This window comes from Macaca mulatta, chromosome 7 (genome assembly GCF_049350105.2).
Source record: "Macaca mulatta isolate MMU2019108-1 chromosome 7, T2T-MMU8v2.0, whole genome shotgun sequence".
NCBI lineage: Eukaryota > Metazoa > Chordata > Mammalia > Primates > Cercopithecidae > Macaca > Macaca mulatta.
In genome coordinates, this window is record NC_133412.1 from 130,976,608 (window position 1) to 130,994,781 (window position 18,174).

The following is an 18,174-nucleotide window of genomic DNA, read 5'->3' on the forward strand; positions in this document are numbered from 1 at the left end:
TCTTGAACTCCTGACCTCAAGAAATCCTCCTGCCTTGGCCTACCAAAGTGCTGGGATTACAGACATGAGCCACTGCACCCACCTTTAATCATCTTTGTATCCAGATTTCTTGTTTATATTTACTCAATAACTGTTCATTAATTGAAGAGTATAGATAAAACAAATGCCCTATTGCCCATTAAAGTACCTTCATTTCTCTGAATTCTAATATATTTCTTTTTTTGCATCAGCGCGACTACTAGAATTTTTTCTGGACAAGGTACAAGCAAACAGCAGGATGCATTAACAGAAGGCTTGATCTTCAGTGCATTTTCTTAGATGTAAGTCCCCATCTATCTCCAAAAACATAAATGGCATAGATATCTAGAGATTGTCCCTCATATATGATCAGACAGAAAATGAGAAAGTCACCTTGCTTTCACATATTATATGTTCATCACTGTAGCCTTTTTTTAAGTATATTTTTCCAGACTTCCCGTAAGCTGTTGCTCATTCTCTGTAATAGCCAAATCAATTGACCATATTGTACTGGTTTGCTTCAGTGTTTGTTTACTAGTTGAAGCCTGCATTAGGACAGGATTATTTCATGGTGCTCGGTTCCCTGGCCCTCCTCCAGCTTTCTCCTCTCTCAATCTCTCACTGTGCAAAATAGCAATCTTTCTCTACTTCCAAAAGCATGAGCATCCTGAGATTTATCTGACTATCACTTAATTCTCTCTTCTTGTGAGATTCTCTGCTTTCACTCTTTTAACTCTATGGTCTAAACTTAGGTAGGTAAGTGCCCATCACAAATAACCATGCCAAGTTAATCTTTATCCCTTTTGGCTTCCAGTTATAGCCTTGGCCAGTGCTCTTCCCTGTTTTTGTCCTGTTATTGTATTGCAAATGAAGCATGTGCAGCTATTTGAGCAAGTGCAAAAATATAATATGAACATGTCCTTATCTAAAATGTCACTTTTTCAGTATTCTTTTTGGGTTGTTCATTGTTAGCCAAAGTCCCATTGTCATAAAAATTACAATAATAAACTACCCTGAGTCTTTTAATTTCACACACAGCTTCTACATTCTCTAAGCCACTAGAATCCCATGGTTCCTAATTAAAATATTCAAAGGTGAAAGTCAAGTAATTTCCACAAGGTATATTAGTTCCTTTACTTATGTTTCCAGGGTTAAAAAAGAAATCCTTTGCCAATAAAAAAGGAGAAGTTTTTGAGTGTATAGTACAGGGATTTCAAAGAGCATTCCACAGTGTGTTATTTTCTTTCCAGAAAATTCTAACACTTTATAATTACTTTTGTATGGAAAATGAATAATTTAAGCCCCTAATGCTAAAAACAGCTAGAGAGAAACCGTCCAAATCAGATAGGCATTTCCTGAAACCAAATGAAATATCGAACTAGAAAATATCTGTGTGAGAACAGCCCACGGAACAAAGCTCTTGAATTATTATTCAATAGAGAGGAAGCATGGTAGGGGAGAAAGTTACATGAAAAAAATGGTGTTTTCTTGTCTTTGTGCCAGAATTTTTGGGGTCCCACGCTTCATAGAAACTGTAATGTTGATTGCACCCCAAATGTCACAGAAAAATACGAATCAGAAATGCTTCTAGGAGCTTCCAAGCTTCTGACAAAAATAATGGCAAAAACATCAATTAAGCTCCATCTGTTGCGACAGAAATGCATTGATAAAGAAAAAGGCAAAAGCCCACCTGCATAGAAACTAAACCGCAGCTACTCCTCCAATTCGGAGAAAAATGAGCTGCACTTCAGTCGCTAGCAGAACTAATCCCAGCAAATATAGCTAGTGGGTTTGTGTACTGGGGGAGGGGGACTGCAAGCAGAGCACACCTCATCGCCCTCCCACCAAAACTGGTCCAGAAACGTGAAAGCATCCACGCCGCATGACCTCGCTTAGCTGGAAGAAAGCAGTGGCCGCGACGTGCGGGTGGCCCTGTCTCTTCCCCTTCTCAGACCACCGTCCCCCCCCCGCCAAGCCCCTAGTCTTCCGCACGGGTCTCTGGCTGCAAGCTCTGGGGCTGGAAGACCTGAGCAGGTTCTTTTCGCTGCCCAGGGTGAAGAACCTCCTAAAGATGTTGTAACCAGAGTAACTCCCGCGCTGGCAGCGTCTCAACAGTCCGGAGTGAACGAGCTGACCCCACCAGCGCCGGGACCCACGTCTGGGTCGGCCGCCCCCGCCAGCCCCACCCCGGAGCCTCCTCAGCCTGAGTCCCCAGCGCCCCGCACGCAGTAGGGTCTTTCCGGGCGTGTAGCCCGTAGGGCTGACTTTCCGCTAAGTGAACAGCCATGTTAGCCTCCTCTGGGCGTAAATCCACCAGGGTGAGCCGGCCGACGGCAGTCAGGAGCGCTCACCCGGTCCCCTCCGCACCTCCCCGCAAGGCTACGACAGTTTCCAAACTCCTGGGCGCACCCAGCTGGGTCCCTTGCCCTCTCACGGTTCAGCACCGAGGACAGCGGACATACTTTTCTCCCCCAGGGTCCGCGCCGCCGGGAAGGCGGCTTTGACAGCGCCTGCAGGGCTGCAGGTGTCCGGACCGCGCGCCCGCCCGTCCGCATCCCCGCGGCACCCCTGCGTGCCCACCTCCCTTCCCCGCCTCGCGCAGGGCAGCCCCGCGGCGTCTTACTTTTCTGGCTGGAGTAACCTGGGTAATAGCCATAGTAGCCGGTGATCCGCAGGATCCGGTCCTCGATAGTGGCCACCCCATTGGGGGCCGCCTTGACATCCATAGAGAGCGCGGGGCGGCGGCCCCGGGTGCCGCGGGGCGGAGAGCGCAGCGCGGGGCCCCGGAGCTGGTGCAGGTGCCGCCGCCGCTGGTGCTGATGTTGCAGCTCGTGCTCCCGCGCCCGGGCTCTGACTCCACCGCCCGGCGCAGCACTGGCTCCGCATCACAGCGGCGGCGGCGGCGGCGGCGGCGGTGGCGGCGGCGGCGACGGAGAGGCCCCCACTCGGGCCGGCCTCTCTGTCAGCCTGGCAGCTCTCCCGCGCGCCACCCGGAGCACTGCTGCCCGAATAGCGCCCCCTCACCTCCGACGCCCACCGTGGCCGGGGGCGGGTGTGGGCGCCCCACCTGGTCACCAGCTTTCATCATTAACCCTTGCGCGCTCCTTCCCGAAGAGTAGACAACCCAACCCCACCTGATGAAAGGGATGTTTGGTCTGGGGAGTGCGGGAAGAGAAGAGAAGGTGACGGTGGCCAGGGGCTCAGAGAGGGGTGTTGGGGGTGGGAGAAACCCGAGAGGTACTCATAGCTGTCAATGCGAGGAATTAACGCTGTCGCTCAGGGAGAAGACACTTCTGGGGCTCCCCGGAACTCGGGCCATGCTTGGCGTCTACACCACGTCTGGTCTGCTGAAATACAAGCATTTCCCGCCGGTGTTAGTTAGTCCTTGCAACTTGTCTAGAAAACTGGGAATCTTTTTTTATGAAATAACAAGAAAATTAGTTCCTGGCAGGTGGTATATGAAGTGATTATCCAGGTTTTGCAGACGGAAAGACTCATAAGTGTTCAAGCCCTCAAGTCTGACTGTCCATACGGACCTTCCATCCTGCCACTGAAAAATGTCAAAGGCTTGGAAGACTCAGCTGCACACAGCACGCTTATTTTACCAATTCCAAATGCTCTGAGGAGAAATGATTTTCTCTTTATTGCCAAAAATATCAGGAGGGAAGTCCTTCAAACTGTAAATATCTGGACGAGTGAAAGTCTTAGCTACAGTCTAGAGTCTTTCCATTTGAGCAGAACGTCCTTGAAACTCTGTGTTCAGAGCGAACACCCTCTCCTCACGTGTGTGTCTCTTCTGCCTTAGCCAGAGACCCAGTGGGTTAAGGTCAGTGAGCAGTGGAGACAATTCCTCTGTTCATAGTCTGCAGACACAGTTTCCTGCAAAAAAAAAAAAAAAAAAAAGATAATAATTTTCTAAGTTTCATCTCAGAAATGAAAAGGTGGAGGTGGGGGGTTAGTAGAGAGGAGGGTCAGCTCATCAGCTTAGAGGTCATTTAGGTCCACCTTCCGTACAGAGCTGGCTTAAGACATCCCTGCCAGGTTTCATATCACTAAAGCTTAAGGAGAAGAAAAAAAAGAGAAAAATAAGTCGACTTCAATGCTCCTCCCAGAAACCTCCAAAGAACCTATTGCACCATCCTGCCTCCAAGCATTTTCCACATTGTGTGTGGGCCCTTAAGAAGGAAGAAATACGCAAACCTTTTTTCTAAAAGGTAAATTAGGTTTAAGCACATGAAAACGCAATATTAAATTTTACAATATGTTTTGGGTTTTCATCCAAACACAAAGCTTAGCATGGAATCTTCAGAGTGGAGTCAATCTGAGATTATTGTGGCTGGAAGGAGAGTTTATAAAGAAACCAATTTCCTCCTACACCTGTTTTCTGGGCTAGGAAAAATGGAAGGGTGGAAAGAGCTAAAGGTCAGAAGGAACTGAAAGGAAAAACCAACACTAGTGCAATGATGGGGAGCTATCCATTTAAAGCAAAAATGAAAGCGTTATGCCTTTACACCCCCCACATGAAATAATATTCAGCACACTTTTTTTAGTTTTATTATTTCTGTGGCAAAATTATATCGAATGCATGTATTACACATGGTAAAATGTGTTCACATATAATTTTAAATATCACTTTTGTTTAAAGTTTCTATAAAAGATAAACTTTCCCATATTACATGTATTATATATTTTGATAATAGCCATCATAATCCGTAGCACATTAATCTATATATCAGTAAGAGAGAAATTAGGAAACAATTCAAGCAGAAACCTTCCAGTGTAACAGGAATATATATACACATACACACACACACATATATATGCATAGACTTTAAAAACAAGTGGTTTTGTCCCATTGCTTATAACTTATCTTGCCATAATTAATGTACTTAAATTATAAATAACAATTACTGTGTAAGTCATTGCCTTCTTCCTACTTTTGTTTTATTTTCAGAAATCTCCATAGAAGTAGATAAAAATGTATTTAACTGGATCTGATCATTCATATAAACAGTAAATTCAGCATAAATTTAAATACTACAATGTAAACATACCCACAAGAGTCTATGTTTACTTTTGAAAAAGTAAAAATTTTCAGACTGACCTGGAAATAAATTTTAAAATAGCAAAGCACTTACAAATCTCTCTATAATCATCTGTAATAGGATGACCAAAATAGTAAATGCCAGCAAGTGCTATAATCTAGGACACACTTTTCTTTTAATGGAAGGAACTGAAATCCTACAATTATAAATTGATAAACTGTCAAAGGTAAATTTCTGCTAGTCATGAGCACTCTTTGGCATATATGATAAAAGATGTTTTAATCTTTCAATAGTCATTTTAGACATTATTAACAATTTACAGAAATTATTTTGAAGAACAGATAATTTTTTTTTGAGACAAAGTCTTACTCTGTCACCCAGGCTGGAGTGCAATGGTGCGATCTCGGCTCACTGCAACTTCCACCTCCTGGGTTCAAGTGATTCTCGTGCCTCAGCCTCCTGAGTAGCTAGGATTACAGGCACCCGCCACCACGCCCGGCTAATTTTTTTGTATTTTTGGTAGAGATGGGGTTTCACCATGTTGGCCAGGCTGGTCTCGAACTCCTGACCTCAGGTGATCCACCCACCTCGGCCTCCCAAAGTGCTGGTACTACAGGCGTGAGCCACCACACTCGGCAGAAGGAAGGATAATTTTTAAAGTATTTTTATGTTTGCATGTTTAGTCTACCAGTTTTCACAGACCCAAATATTCAAATTTACAAAATATGAGCTGCAATGTGTGCCTCAAATCTATTCTGGAAGAATAAAGAAAAGACATAACTTAATAAATGAAGATTGAAGGTGGTTATTTGATTCACAAAATAGTTTATCATGATAGCCCTTCACATAGCCAGTTTCCCTAGTAAAATTATAATTCGATTTATTATAAAACAAAATTAGTTTTTTGTGCAGCTTTTCGGGAATTTTTTAATGCATCAAGCACAGGGTATCGATCTGTGATTCCAGATGAGTTTTGTTATATGAGCCATATGTATTTTGATCATCTGATCATATCAGATTAGCTATTTATACTAATTGAGTATACAATGAGTTATTCATGTTGTTTTTTTGGTTTGTTTTTTTTAAAAAAGTCAAATCATTTGTAACGTAGTTCATGGGATGATCACTTACAGTCCTTGTGTCTGATGCTAGAATAGCTATACCAAGTAATAACATTAAAACTAAATATGATCACTGGGTATAAATTTTATTCAAAAATAAGCAGTCTGAAAATACCACATCAGTCTATATACTTCGGAAGGATTAGAAAAATAAAATCCATGGAATCTAGTCTTCAGTACTTTAATCAGCAGATAGGGATCAGAAAATCTGGGCTTTAGTCCTCTTTTTGTGGCACCAAGACACCTAATCTTTCTATTCACCTATTTGAAGTTACCACTGAAAGATGCTGAAAGAAGGGGAAATGATCCTTTTTCCCCTCTGGGAAATTAATATAGTGTACCTATCTCCTTGGGCTAAGAGTAACTTGGCTGCTTGGAGAGCCAGGAATATTTAAGCTTTTATAGTCAAGAGCCAATGTTACTTTGTACAAACACCAGCACTGTTTACAAAGAGTTGACCCCAAGAAATTTAAACAGTGTTAGTGTTTAAAAGCATCTGGCTTCTAGCCAACCAGGTGATAAGAAATGGCATCTGAGAAGGAAAAAGCATGCTCTTAATATTCCATTTTCAGGGAAGTTGTTTTGAGTATTTAACTGCCAAGTCATCAGCCACCCCATTTGGAATGCTGACACAGCCTTTCTGTTTCAATTGTAGGCAATGGCAGACATTGCTAATTTACCTTTCAGTTCAAAGGGGCTAGGTGTCTGTATGAGAAGTCAGGGCAGAGTCCACTCTCTTCATTGACCTCAGGTGCCAGCCTACAACCCAGGACTAATTTTGAGGCTCGACTCTTTGGAAAGGCACTGAACCTCTTTGGAGAAAGTCTTAAGTAATTTCAACATATGTATTCAAATGTTAGAATTTGTCTTTGATCTCTGTGTGTGTGTGTGTGTGTGTGTGTGTCTGTCTCTGTTTCTCCCTGTGTCTCCCTCTCTCTCAGTCTGTCTGTTTTTCTGTCTTTGTCTTTCTGAGTCTGTGTGTGTCTGTTTGTCTATCTCTCTGTATGTTTCTCTCTGTTTCTGTCTTTCTCTTTCTCCCTCACCCTACAGCATTATACTGTACTCAGCAGTACAGCATAGTGGTTTAAAGCATGGACTTTGGAGCAGACTGCCAGGAGTCATTTCCGACCTCATCATTTTCTAGCTGTGTGACCTTGGGTAAATCTTTTGAAATCTCTATGACTCAATTTTCTCATCTCTAAAGTAGAAATATACACCTATTGTTCCTATATCGTGGAACTATCATGAGAAGTAAATGAGTTTATATTCATAAAGATCTTATAACTGTGACTGGCATATAGTAAGCATCATAAATATTAGCTATCAGTACTATTTTTTATGCAGACATAGAACCCTTTGAGCTTCAGTTTCCTCCTCTGTAAAATGGGCTTATACTCTACTTCATAGTATTGCTGTGATGGTTAAGTGAGACCACATATTAACATATTTTATGAAGGCCTGGCACGTCGTGTATACACAATAAATATTAATTTTCTTCTCCTAGCCCCACCCCTGCTCTGTCCATTGTTTTTTACTGGAGTTGATTCACACTTTCACTTTTCATTCACACTCTCAGAACTTCACTGTGGCAATTGCTTTTACAGGTCTCCTTTAATTCTTTCAACCATGAGCAATGATCCCATGAGGCAGACCTTGTGTGCCAATGGAATCAGTGGCTTCAGAAGTTCAGTGCTTTGCAGAAAGAGAAGCTGCTCAAGATCAGCAGTTCTTGTCTTTTAAAGAAGCGTGAGCACAGGAAGAGCTGACTTCAGACTGGGAAAGGGACCAAGGCTGTTAGTCCCCAGGGGTGGGAGGCACTCAGGTCCTGCTTGGTGAAGTGGAGCAACCTCAGAGGGATCACAGTGTGATGCTCCATGGGAGGCAGGGCCATTAGCCACTAGGCTTCCCAGCTTCAGCAGATATTCTGGTGCCTCCCACCTTGTCCAGAAGCAGCAGAGTCCCCAGCCCCAGAGGGATCACCTGTGGGCTTGACTATTGCACATTTCAGCAACGCCCAGTGGACTGAAATGAGACCTCCCTGATGCTGAGCTAAGCCAAATATCTCCCCTGACTATGTAAGTCTGCAGCAGGGGAGCCCCAACAAGACTGAGATTGCATTTCCCACTATTTTTATGAGGAATAGGGACTCAGAGTAAGATTTACAGTAATTTAAAGCAAATAAAGATTCTTTTAAACCCTTTTGAACAGCTGTGTTGGTGGTTATACATTCAAACCTGCTACATATTCATTTTACAAATAAGCCTTTCTGTAATTTAAACGTCTAAAAATGCCATGCACACCACGGCCTCAAACCTGCTGCATATTATTTGTCACACAAGCTTTCTGTAACATTAACTGCTAAAAATGCCAACCCTGCTGTGGTAGTCATTGTTACTGTTTGCCAAGTAGTCATGGTTCTCCCCCATTTTAGGCATACCACAGGACTGCACTTCCTGCCCCCTTGTGGTTGTAGGGGGGCTATGTGACTAATTCTGGTTGTGAACAAAAAAACAATTATCATCTCAGTCAGAGCTAATATGAGACACTCAAGGGTTTTCTCTTTTTCCCTCTGACCCCATGACCATCAGCATTCAGGATGACTCTGATACATAAAAAGTAATGTTACTAAACACTGTAATTGAAGAGTTTTAATTCCTTCCATAAACACTACATTTAATTTTCAAATTCTATTCTCTTTATCCTTTGTTTTCCAAAGACATACTATGTATGTCTAAGATCACTAGTTCTCGAAGCAATTCATCAATAAATCATACAGAAGACAAAACAAATTGTTGGAAAGAAACATTATGAGTGGCACAGAAAATCAGAGAGAACAGAAAATTTAAAACTCGTTAGAATGCATCCATAAAACAGAGACTGCAGAATACACATTCAATACATCCACATCTTGAATGACAACTATTGCCAAAAGCAATTTCAGAAATGACTTTGTCTTTAATTTCAAGAACTATCAATCTGCAGGAAATATATTAACAAGGTTTTATTTCATCATTATTTTCAGTATCTGTGATTTCCATCAATAGAACTTGCTCTTTAAATGCCCTGAAATAATACAGAGGTACAAAAGTGGACATTTGTCCTTTTTTTTTTTTCTTTTTTAGTACCCAGCTGATGCTAGAGGAGGCTCCTAACAGAAAGAGCATACCTTTCAAGAGAGAAGCTAAAAAGATTGCACCAAATAACTTTCATGCTCCAATTCATTTTCTTTTGTCTAACCTTTGCAGTGACCACCCTGTATGGATTGCCATTGATTCACCTAGACGCAGCCTGACAGCACCTCACCTCATGCCAATGCTGGGCACTTCTAACCTCCTGCACCAGCATTTCCTTGTTGGTGCTGAGACATGAAAGTGCATCTGCTTGGCTCAAGCACGAACAACCTGAAAGTGCAGGGGACAGATGTCACAGTGGGCAAACCTGTGACCATGGGAAACAGGAGCTAGGGTATAAATTCTCCATTCCATTCTGAATGGACTTCCCTGAGAAGCTGTCACTTATGCAGCCTCTTGCCCACAAGACTGTACAATTAGTCAGACTGCTCAGTCTTAATGCTAAACTATGGTCAGCTCAGTCACATGCCCTCATATATATACACTAGTACATAAACCCCTGCCTCTGCCTCAGGCTCTCTTTTCCAAAGAGCTCAGGTTAAGATGCCAATTTTCCTAGTCTCACCACTTGGTCACTGGCACATATCCCTGCTCCACCAATCACAGCACCCATTCCAAATTTTTATTTATTTATTTATTTATTTATTTATTGAGATGGAGTCTGGCTTTGTCACCCAGGCTGGAGTGCAGTGGCGCGATCTCGGCTCACTGCAAGCTCCGCCTTCCGGGTTCACGCCATTCTCCTGCCTCAGCCTCCCGAGTAGCTGGGACTACCGGCGCCCGCCACCACGCCCGGCTAATTTTGTGTATTTTTAGTAGAGATGGGGTTTCACTGTGTTAGCCAGGTTGCTCTCGATCTTCTGACCTCGTGATCCGACCGCCTCGGCCTCCCAAAGTGCTGGGATTACAGGTGTGAGCCATCGCGCGCGGTCCCATTCCAAATTTTGAATGGGAAGCCAAGTGGAGAAATCCTGGCCATGTTTGCAATGGATATCAGCAGCTGTAACAGTAGTTGCAGCCACACTTTCCATTGTCCATTTCAGTGATATGGACTGTATAAACCTCGAGTTAAATATTTCCATTGTGGAAATTATGGGTTTGATTCTCTCCTGTTATCCATAAATGTATAACAGAACTTGTTATAGTCCCCCGGGCTACCCCATAGCATTATCCCAGGAAGGGTCAATTGCATTACAGTCTATCTCACTGGAACTTCTCCAGTTGTGCTGTGAAAAAAACAAAGTCCTCTTCTGAATTCCAAAGGGGAAAAGAGCCTCAAGTAACATTTAAAATCTCTACTAGTTCTATATTCCTGTGCCACCCAGGTATTCATCATAGCATCACTGGTAATAATAAAATAATGTAATCAACTCAAATGTCCCAAAAATAGGAAAATGGTTTAGTAAATCACAATGTATCTACTGGGTAGAATACACTTTAGATATTAAAATTATGGCTATTACTATGAAGACTACAAAGTGATGAGAAAAATTTTATGTTCTAATATTAAGTGGTAAAAAAAATCAGAATTCTAGATTGGTTACAGACATCTACTACAATTACATATTTTTAATGCAGGGGAAAAATAGTTAAGATATTCAAAATACAAAAAAAATGGTGGTAAGAGGAGTGAAATTATAAGTAATCTTGCATTTTCCAAGTGTTCCGAAATATAATTTACTAATATTAAAATGAATACAAACACACATACACACACATGACAAACCCTAAAACCCTTTCCCAGATCTTTATTCACCAGCACGGCTTGTTTTATGTGCAATGTGCTGGAGTGTGCTGCCTGCCTGCACATTCATCTTTTTACTAATTGCAATTATCTCCTTTCCATGGAATGTGATGAAGCCTGACTAAAGGTCTCTAATTCTTCTGTCTTTCCATGTTCTCATAAATAATAAAACAGCGTTCCATGACAACGAGTACATAAAAAGTTTTGTAAAATCTCAAAGTAGCCCTAAAATATTTACATTCTTAAGCTAATAAAGTGCTCTAAGTACACAGTTATTTGGATGTAAGTATTACTTGCTTCTATGCAGTAGAACCAAGTGATAAGAACACCCATGCTTGGATAATCCCTACAAATGTGTCTTCATCTGACTAGCACTGCTCCTCCCTCAGCTGTTTCAAAAGGATTTTCTCCCCTGGGAAGCTTCTCTGCTAACCCCATCCTCCTTCCTGGAGGAGCCAGGTATTTGCTCCAAAATAGTTCTTTCCCTGCTGTGTAATCTTCTCCACACTGCATACTTGAGTTCCTCAAAGTCTGTGACTGTATTTGGTTCACCATGGTATGACCAGTGCTTCTCAGAGTACCTGTCACATACCAGGCAATCAAAACACATTAAAGATTGAAGAAATCTTTGTAACAAACAAAAGTTTTCATCAGAAGCCTAGGATCACTTTCTCAAAGTATGAGCAAGGCACAAACACTCAAGATATGTTGACTTGTCTCAGGACCAGAAATGTAATAACTTGCCCAGTGCAAAGTTTGCAAAGAAGGAAACTGAGGCTAGAGGGCTAAACAGATGGTTCAGAGGCCCCTCGATGAGTCTCTGGCAGCCCTTCTCACTCTCAGTGGATCATCTTTCCCTGACCCTGTGCAATGCCATCTTCTGCTGTGTGACTTTCTAACTGCTCCTTATGTGCAATCAGATCATATCTACTGATGTTCCCAGTCCTCCCCACCACCTTTCCAAATCAGGCCATATGCTTCCCTTCTTCTCCTTCTTTCTATCTTCCTCTGGCTGAGCCCTGGGCTTGGCAGACAGAAGGAATGCCCATCAAGGGTTCTGTTAAATTTAAATCCAAGACGATGTCTGTTTTCCAAAATCTGTGTGAGTTATGTTTCTGGTGTAATCAGTAACTGATTACTTATCCAATCTGTCAACTGTTACTCCTCATCTTTTGGAAGAGGCAGTGGAATAAATAAATAAATAATTTATTTCATGGTGTCTTTACATAACAGTAAATGGATGGAATTATATATATTTTCTTATTATGGAGTTGACATCGTCAACATTCACTGCCATTAACAACATGGGCTCAATTTGACAAATCTTTTGTGAATTCTAATTAATTCAAAGATTTGAATCTCTTTATGTAATCTCCTACTGAAATATTCAGGAGACTTGTTTATTTGTTTCATCATTGGTTCAGGTAAAGAAATCATCAGCTGGGCATGCAAAGGTGATGAGCACATGTTATCTTCTTTCTTTTTCTCTAATTTCCTTCCTTTCTTCATCCTACTCTGCTCTGAAGTTCACTAGGACTTACCACTGCAGTAATGTCAAAATTGTAGTATTATTGTCTAACTTTTACTGCATACCAAACAATTCCAAACCTTAGTGGCTTAAAAGAACAACCATGGCCCGGCGCGGTGGCTCACGCCTGTAATCCCAGCACTTTGGGAGGCCGAGGCGGGCGGATCACAAGGTCTGGAGATCGAGACCACGGTGAAACCCCGTCTCTACTAAAAATACAAAAAATTAGCCGGGCACGGTTGTGGGCGCCTGTAGTCCCAGCTACTCGGGAGGCTGAGGCAGGAGAATGGTGTGAACCCGGGAGGCGGAGCTTGCAGTGAGCCGAGATCGCGCCACTGCACTCCAGCCTGGGCGACAGAGCGAGACTCCCTCTCAAAAGAAAAAAAAAAAAAAAGAACAATCATTTATTACTTCTCATGAACTATTAGTCACCTGCATGGTTCTACTAATCTGACCAGGCTTGGTTGATCCTGGGTGGGCTTGCTTATGTATTTGTGGTTAGCAGGTAGATCAGCTGGGGACTGAATAGTCTAGGATAGGCTCTTTCACATGTCTAGTGGATGGGAGCTTGGGATAACTGGGCCACATATCTCATGACACAGCAGTTTAGTCCAGGCTTGTTCATGACAGCAGCAAAATTCCAAGAGTAAGATTTAAGAATGCAAAGCTTCTTGAGGCCTAGACTCAGAACTTACTTCTGTCATTTTCTATTGGCCAAAGTAAGTTGCAGGTTAACTCAGATTGATTGGGTGGAGAAATGGATTTTGCCTCGTGGTGAGATTGCTGCAAACAATTGTGGCCATTCTTGGATTCTACTACATCTAACCAATGTAAATCAATGCCAATGTTGTTAAGCAGATTGATCAGAGACTTGATGAGAATGTCCTTTCTGCAGAGTGTGTCTTTTGATAGAATTCCTTGATTCTAGATTAGCAAAGCAATCTTCCAACCATGGGTTAACAGAAGCAATGCGGAAGTAACTTCATTAAGCAAAATCTGGCATTAAAAGTTTACCTGCGACTGTAAGATTTGGTCTGAATAGAAACTGCAGCCTTTTGCATGAAATGTAATTCCAAACCTTTTGACTTCAGAATGGGGAGGAAGGAGTCAGACACCCACACATGCTGGGTCTGCATAATGTTGGTGCAATCAGACATAGAACAAAGCAATGCAGTAAGTTTCACATAGCAGGGCTGTTCCTACAATCAAGATGAAAAGGGAAAGCTGTAAAGTTACAGCATTCTAACTTACCCTTTCTGCTTACCCTTTGTGGGGGCATTTATCATACTACAGAGTGAAGATGTGATTGCCTTCCATCTTTGCTATATTTCTAGTTTCTTAGGGACATGAACACATCTTTTAAATTCGTATTTCTTGTATATAATAAAAAACCTGGCTGTTGAAAAAAATGAGAGCACGAGGGAGTTATTTCTGTGACTCAGAAAAAGACTAACCCAATATAACCACATTTATATTTTTAGAATGTCTATTTGCAACCAAATACTCAAAGATTCTGCCATATAAAAATTACAGAATTACTAGGCGAAAATAAGTCACTTCTTATAAAAACAAAAACATTACTATTGAGCTTAAGATTAAAGAATTTGGTTGTGTTCAAGCTATAATCTTGAGAATGGATTGAGAAATGCGTGTTTTTGCTTAATAAGTGAAGAAAAATTCTTAAATTTTCATAAACTTTCATCTAAAATTTCAATTTACAATTAAATACAGCCACAACATTGGATATATACAAAGTATATGCACTTTAGATCAGGGCCCCTTTATTCTTAACTAATCTAAAACCCAGGTTTAAAAACTAGTGGGCTACCTGTCCTTCAGCGAAATCTCTGTAAACGATTATCCCTAATGAGGAACTGTAGACAGTTTCCAATAGGTCTTTTTCTCTCCTTTTACAGCTCCGCTACCCAAGGTCAGGTGACCCGTCTTTTTTTTTCTTCTTTCCAACTTGTATTTTTGGTTCAGTGGGTACATGTGCAGGTTTGTTCCGTTGGTAAACTGTGTGTCACATGGGTTTGCGGTACAGATAATTTTGTTACCCAGGTCATGAGCCTAGTACCTGATAGGTAGTTTTTCAATCCTTACCCTCCTCCCACCCTCCACTCTCAAGCAGGCTCCAGTGTCTATTGTTCTCTTCTTTGTGTCCATGTGTATTCAGTATTTAGCTCCCATTTATAAGTAAGAATATGCAGTACTTGGTTTTATGTTCCTGTGTTAATTCACTTAAGGTAATAGCCTCCATCCATATTGCTGCAAAAGACATAATCTTTTTATTTTTGATGTCTCTGTGGTATTCCATGATACGTATGTACCACATTTTTATTATCCAGTCCACCATTGATTGGCATCTAGGTTTATTCCATGTCTGCTATTGTGAATATTGTTGCAATGAACATACACAAGCATGTGTCTTCATGATAGAACAATTTCTATTCTTTTGGGTATATACCCAGTAATGGGATTGCTTGATCAAATGGTAGTTCTATTTTAAGTTCTTTGAGAAATTGTCAAACTGCTTTCAACCATGGCTTAACTAATTTACATTCCCACCAGTAGTATATAAGTGTTACATTTTTTTCCACAACCTTGCCAGCATCTGTTATTTTTTTACTTTTTTTTTTCTTTTTTGAGATGGAGTCTTGCTCTGTCACCCAGGCTGGAGTACAATGGCACGATCTTGGCTCACTGCAACTTCTGCCTCCTGGGTTCAAGCAATTATCCTGCCTCAGCCTCTTGAGTAGCTGGGACTACAGGCACACACCACCATATCCAGCTACTTTTTGTATTTTTAGTAGAGAAGGGGTTTCACCATGTTGGCCAGGCTCATCTCAAACTCCTGACCTCAGGTGATCCTCCCGCCTCAGCCTCCCAAAGAGCTGGAATTACAAGCGTGAGGCACCATGCCCAGCTATTTTTTGACTTTTTAATAATGATTCTGACTGATATGAGATGATATCTCATCGTGGTTTTGGATTTGCATTTTTCTAATGATTGGTGATGTTGAGCATTTTTTCATATACTTGTTGGCTGCATGTACATCTTCTTCTGAGAAATATCTGTTCCTGTCCTTTGCCCATTTTTAATGGGGCTGTTTTCTTTTTGCTTGTTGATTTGTTTAAGTTCCTTATAAATTCTTGATATTAGACCTTTGTCGGATGCATAGTTTGCAAATATTTTCTTCCATTCTGTAGGTTGATATGACCTTTCTTTTAGCCTGGATTACCATACAGCTTTCTATCTGATCTTTTCCTATTCTGATTTGTTTTTCTAATGATAGCCAACCTGCTTTCTTGAAAACAAACTTCTGCTTTAAACAACTGAATGGTTCAACAGGGCTCTTAGCATGAATCTCGCACCCGTAATCATTGACTGCAGACTTTGGTCCCAGTCTACATCTCCAGCCTCAACTCTGTGACTACTCTCCTCATTCTAACATCCTGAATGAACTCCTTTTAGATCTCTGAAAAAGCTATGCACTTTCTCACCTCTGGATTTTTATACATGCTGTTCCCTTTTATCTGGAACACTCTCTCCCTCAACTCTTTGCCCTCTGCCTTGTCTGGGACTTTTCCTTCTCATCTCAACCAAGAAGCTGCTTCATCAAGAAAGTCCTTATTTGTCTGTCTCCCTCTCTAGACTGTAAATACCACAAGGACAACCCCTTTTTTTGTTTTGTTTTGTTTTTGTTCACTATTGCATTCCCAGTGTCTAGTGTAGTGCCAGGCACAGAGTAGGCACTTCATAGATATTTCCAAAGTTAATTGATTAATTCATTAATACTGGTTATCAAAGACAAGTCCTTGGAGCCAAATGTTCTACCTCACTACTTCAAGGAAGATCTATTTAGCTTCTTTAAGAAACAACAAGTATAAAGGTATTTTTTTGATGTTGTTTTATAAATACTGACTAATCAGCACTCAGGCCCATATTGAAGGACATACTATCTCTACCATCTCCATCCAGGCAGGGCCAAAATTTTCCTCAGATAACAAGTCATGATCCACTTCTAAACAAGAAATATGGGCAATTGCGGCCCCAACATTTTATGCCCTTAGAACATGATCAGAATTTTAGTGCGGGAAAAATTCTAAAGTAGGAACTGCCAAATCTTAGATTTCAAGGAGTTTTGCAAGGTACTTGGCATTGCACTTTTCAAGAAAGTATTTTGAGTTTAAGGATCTCATCCCATTATGCAACAGTAGGAAGTCAGAAAACATAGGTTCTATCCCGCCTTTGTCGCTAAATACACTGCTCTTAGGGGTCATAATAAGACTCATTCCTTTCCCTGGAGCTGAACAACTTAATCCTTCTGCGCTGGGCCTGGCTCTTCCCAGGGTCTAAACCATCAAGCCTGAGCCCTAGGAGTCCCTCAACAACTGCCGCAAATGCAATAGCGTTCCCTGCTGTTACCTCCACCTCAGTCTGAGGATGTCAACTTTGATCTGTCCAACCATATGCTTCAGCCAAGCTGACCAGCTACTCCTGATTGTTTCTCATCTCTTGACTTTGCTGCTCCTTTTGCCTGGAAGAGTCACATTACCCTGACCCCTTTCAACACCACCATATTTCCCTGCCAGGAGAATGTTTTTCAAGTCTCAGTTCAAGCACATCCTCCATTAAAACCTTTAATGAGTTCCCTGCCGGCATGGGAATCACTTTCTTTTGTGTCCTGTTGTGTCTGGTACCTACTTCTCTCACAGTACCTGTGGTGCTCTGTTGCAAGGATTATTCACAGGTCTGTCTTCCTACTGGACAGTAAGCTTTACAAAGCCAGGATTAAGTCTGTATTTTGCTTTATGTCCCCATTATAAAACTCTATATTTAGCACAGAGTAAGTGGGGAAGGAAGGGAGGAAAGGAGGGAGGGAGAGAAGGAGTGAGGCAGGGAGGGATTAAAGAAGGAAGGAAGGAGGGAAGAACGGAGGGAAAAAAGGAAGGAGGGAAGGGAAGTGAAGGGAAAGGAAAGGAAACGGAAGGAAGGAAGGAAGGAAGGAAGGAAGGAAGGAAGGAAGGAAGGAAGGAAGGAAGGAAGGGCAGATCTTTTGAAATATTTTCAGGGCTTCACAGTTTCTAGTTTCCTCATTTGTAAAATGGGAATAAAAACACAACTTACTTCCTAGAATTATCATGAGGCTAAAATGAGATGGTGCACTTAAAGCAATTTGCATTTGTTTGCATATAGTAAGAACTCAATACATGTAAAATAGTATTATCATATGAAAACTGGAATAAGGACTGAGGGCTTCTCCTCAACTTAAGGGGCATATTCCATTGGTCCCCCTGGCTGTGTGAAGAAGAATGTACTACCTCAAGAAGGAGTAAAATCCCTATCACGGGATAACTCCCAGCCTCATCTGGAGAGTTACCTGGCAATGCTTTTACCAAGAGTTCTTGACCCCAGGTTGAAGTTAATATTTCTCTTGATTTGGAGGTACACTGATGACAAAGTACTCCATTATATTTTACATCTAGACATTGATGTCTAGCACTTTTAAAACAAAGTTTCTCTGAAGATACAACATTTGGGCAGTGACACTAATTTTTCTACATTAAATAAAACAATAAAACAT

At 41.6% G+C, this 18,174-nt stretch overlaps 1 protein-coding gene across 1 annotated transcript in view; it reads right to left on the reverse strand.

The window, feature by feature from the left end:
- Nucleotides 1-18,174, reverse strand: part of SLC35F4 (solute carrier family 35 member F4) — a 352,844-nt gene that overhangs the window by 296,692 nt on the left and 37,978 nt on the right. The window contains exon 2 of the mRNA XM_015143776.3: nt 2,642-3,897. Within this exon, the coding sequence (XP_014999262.2) occupies nt 2,642-2,744 (103 nt within the window). The 5' untranslated portion in view covers nt 2,745-3,897. The remainder of the gene's footprint in view (nt 1-2,641; nt 3,898-18,174) is intronic.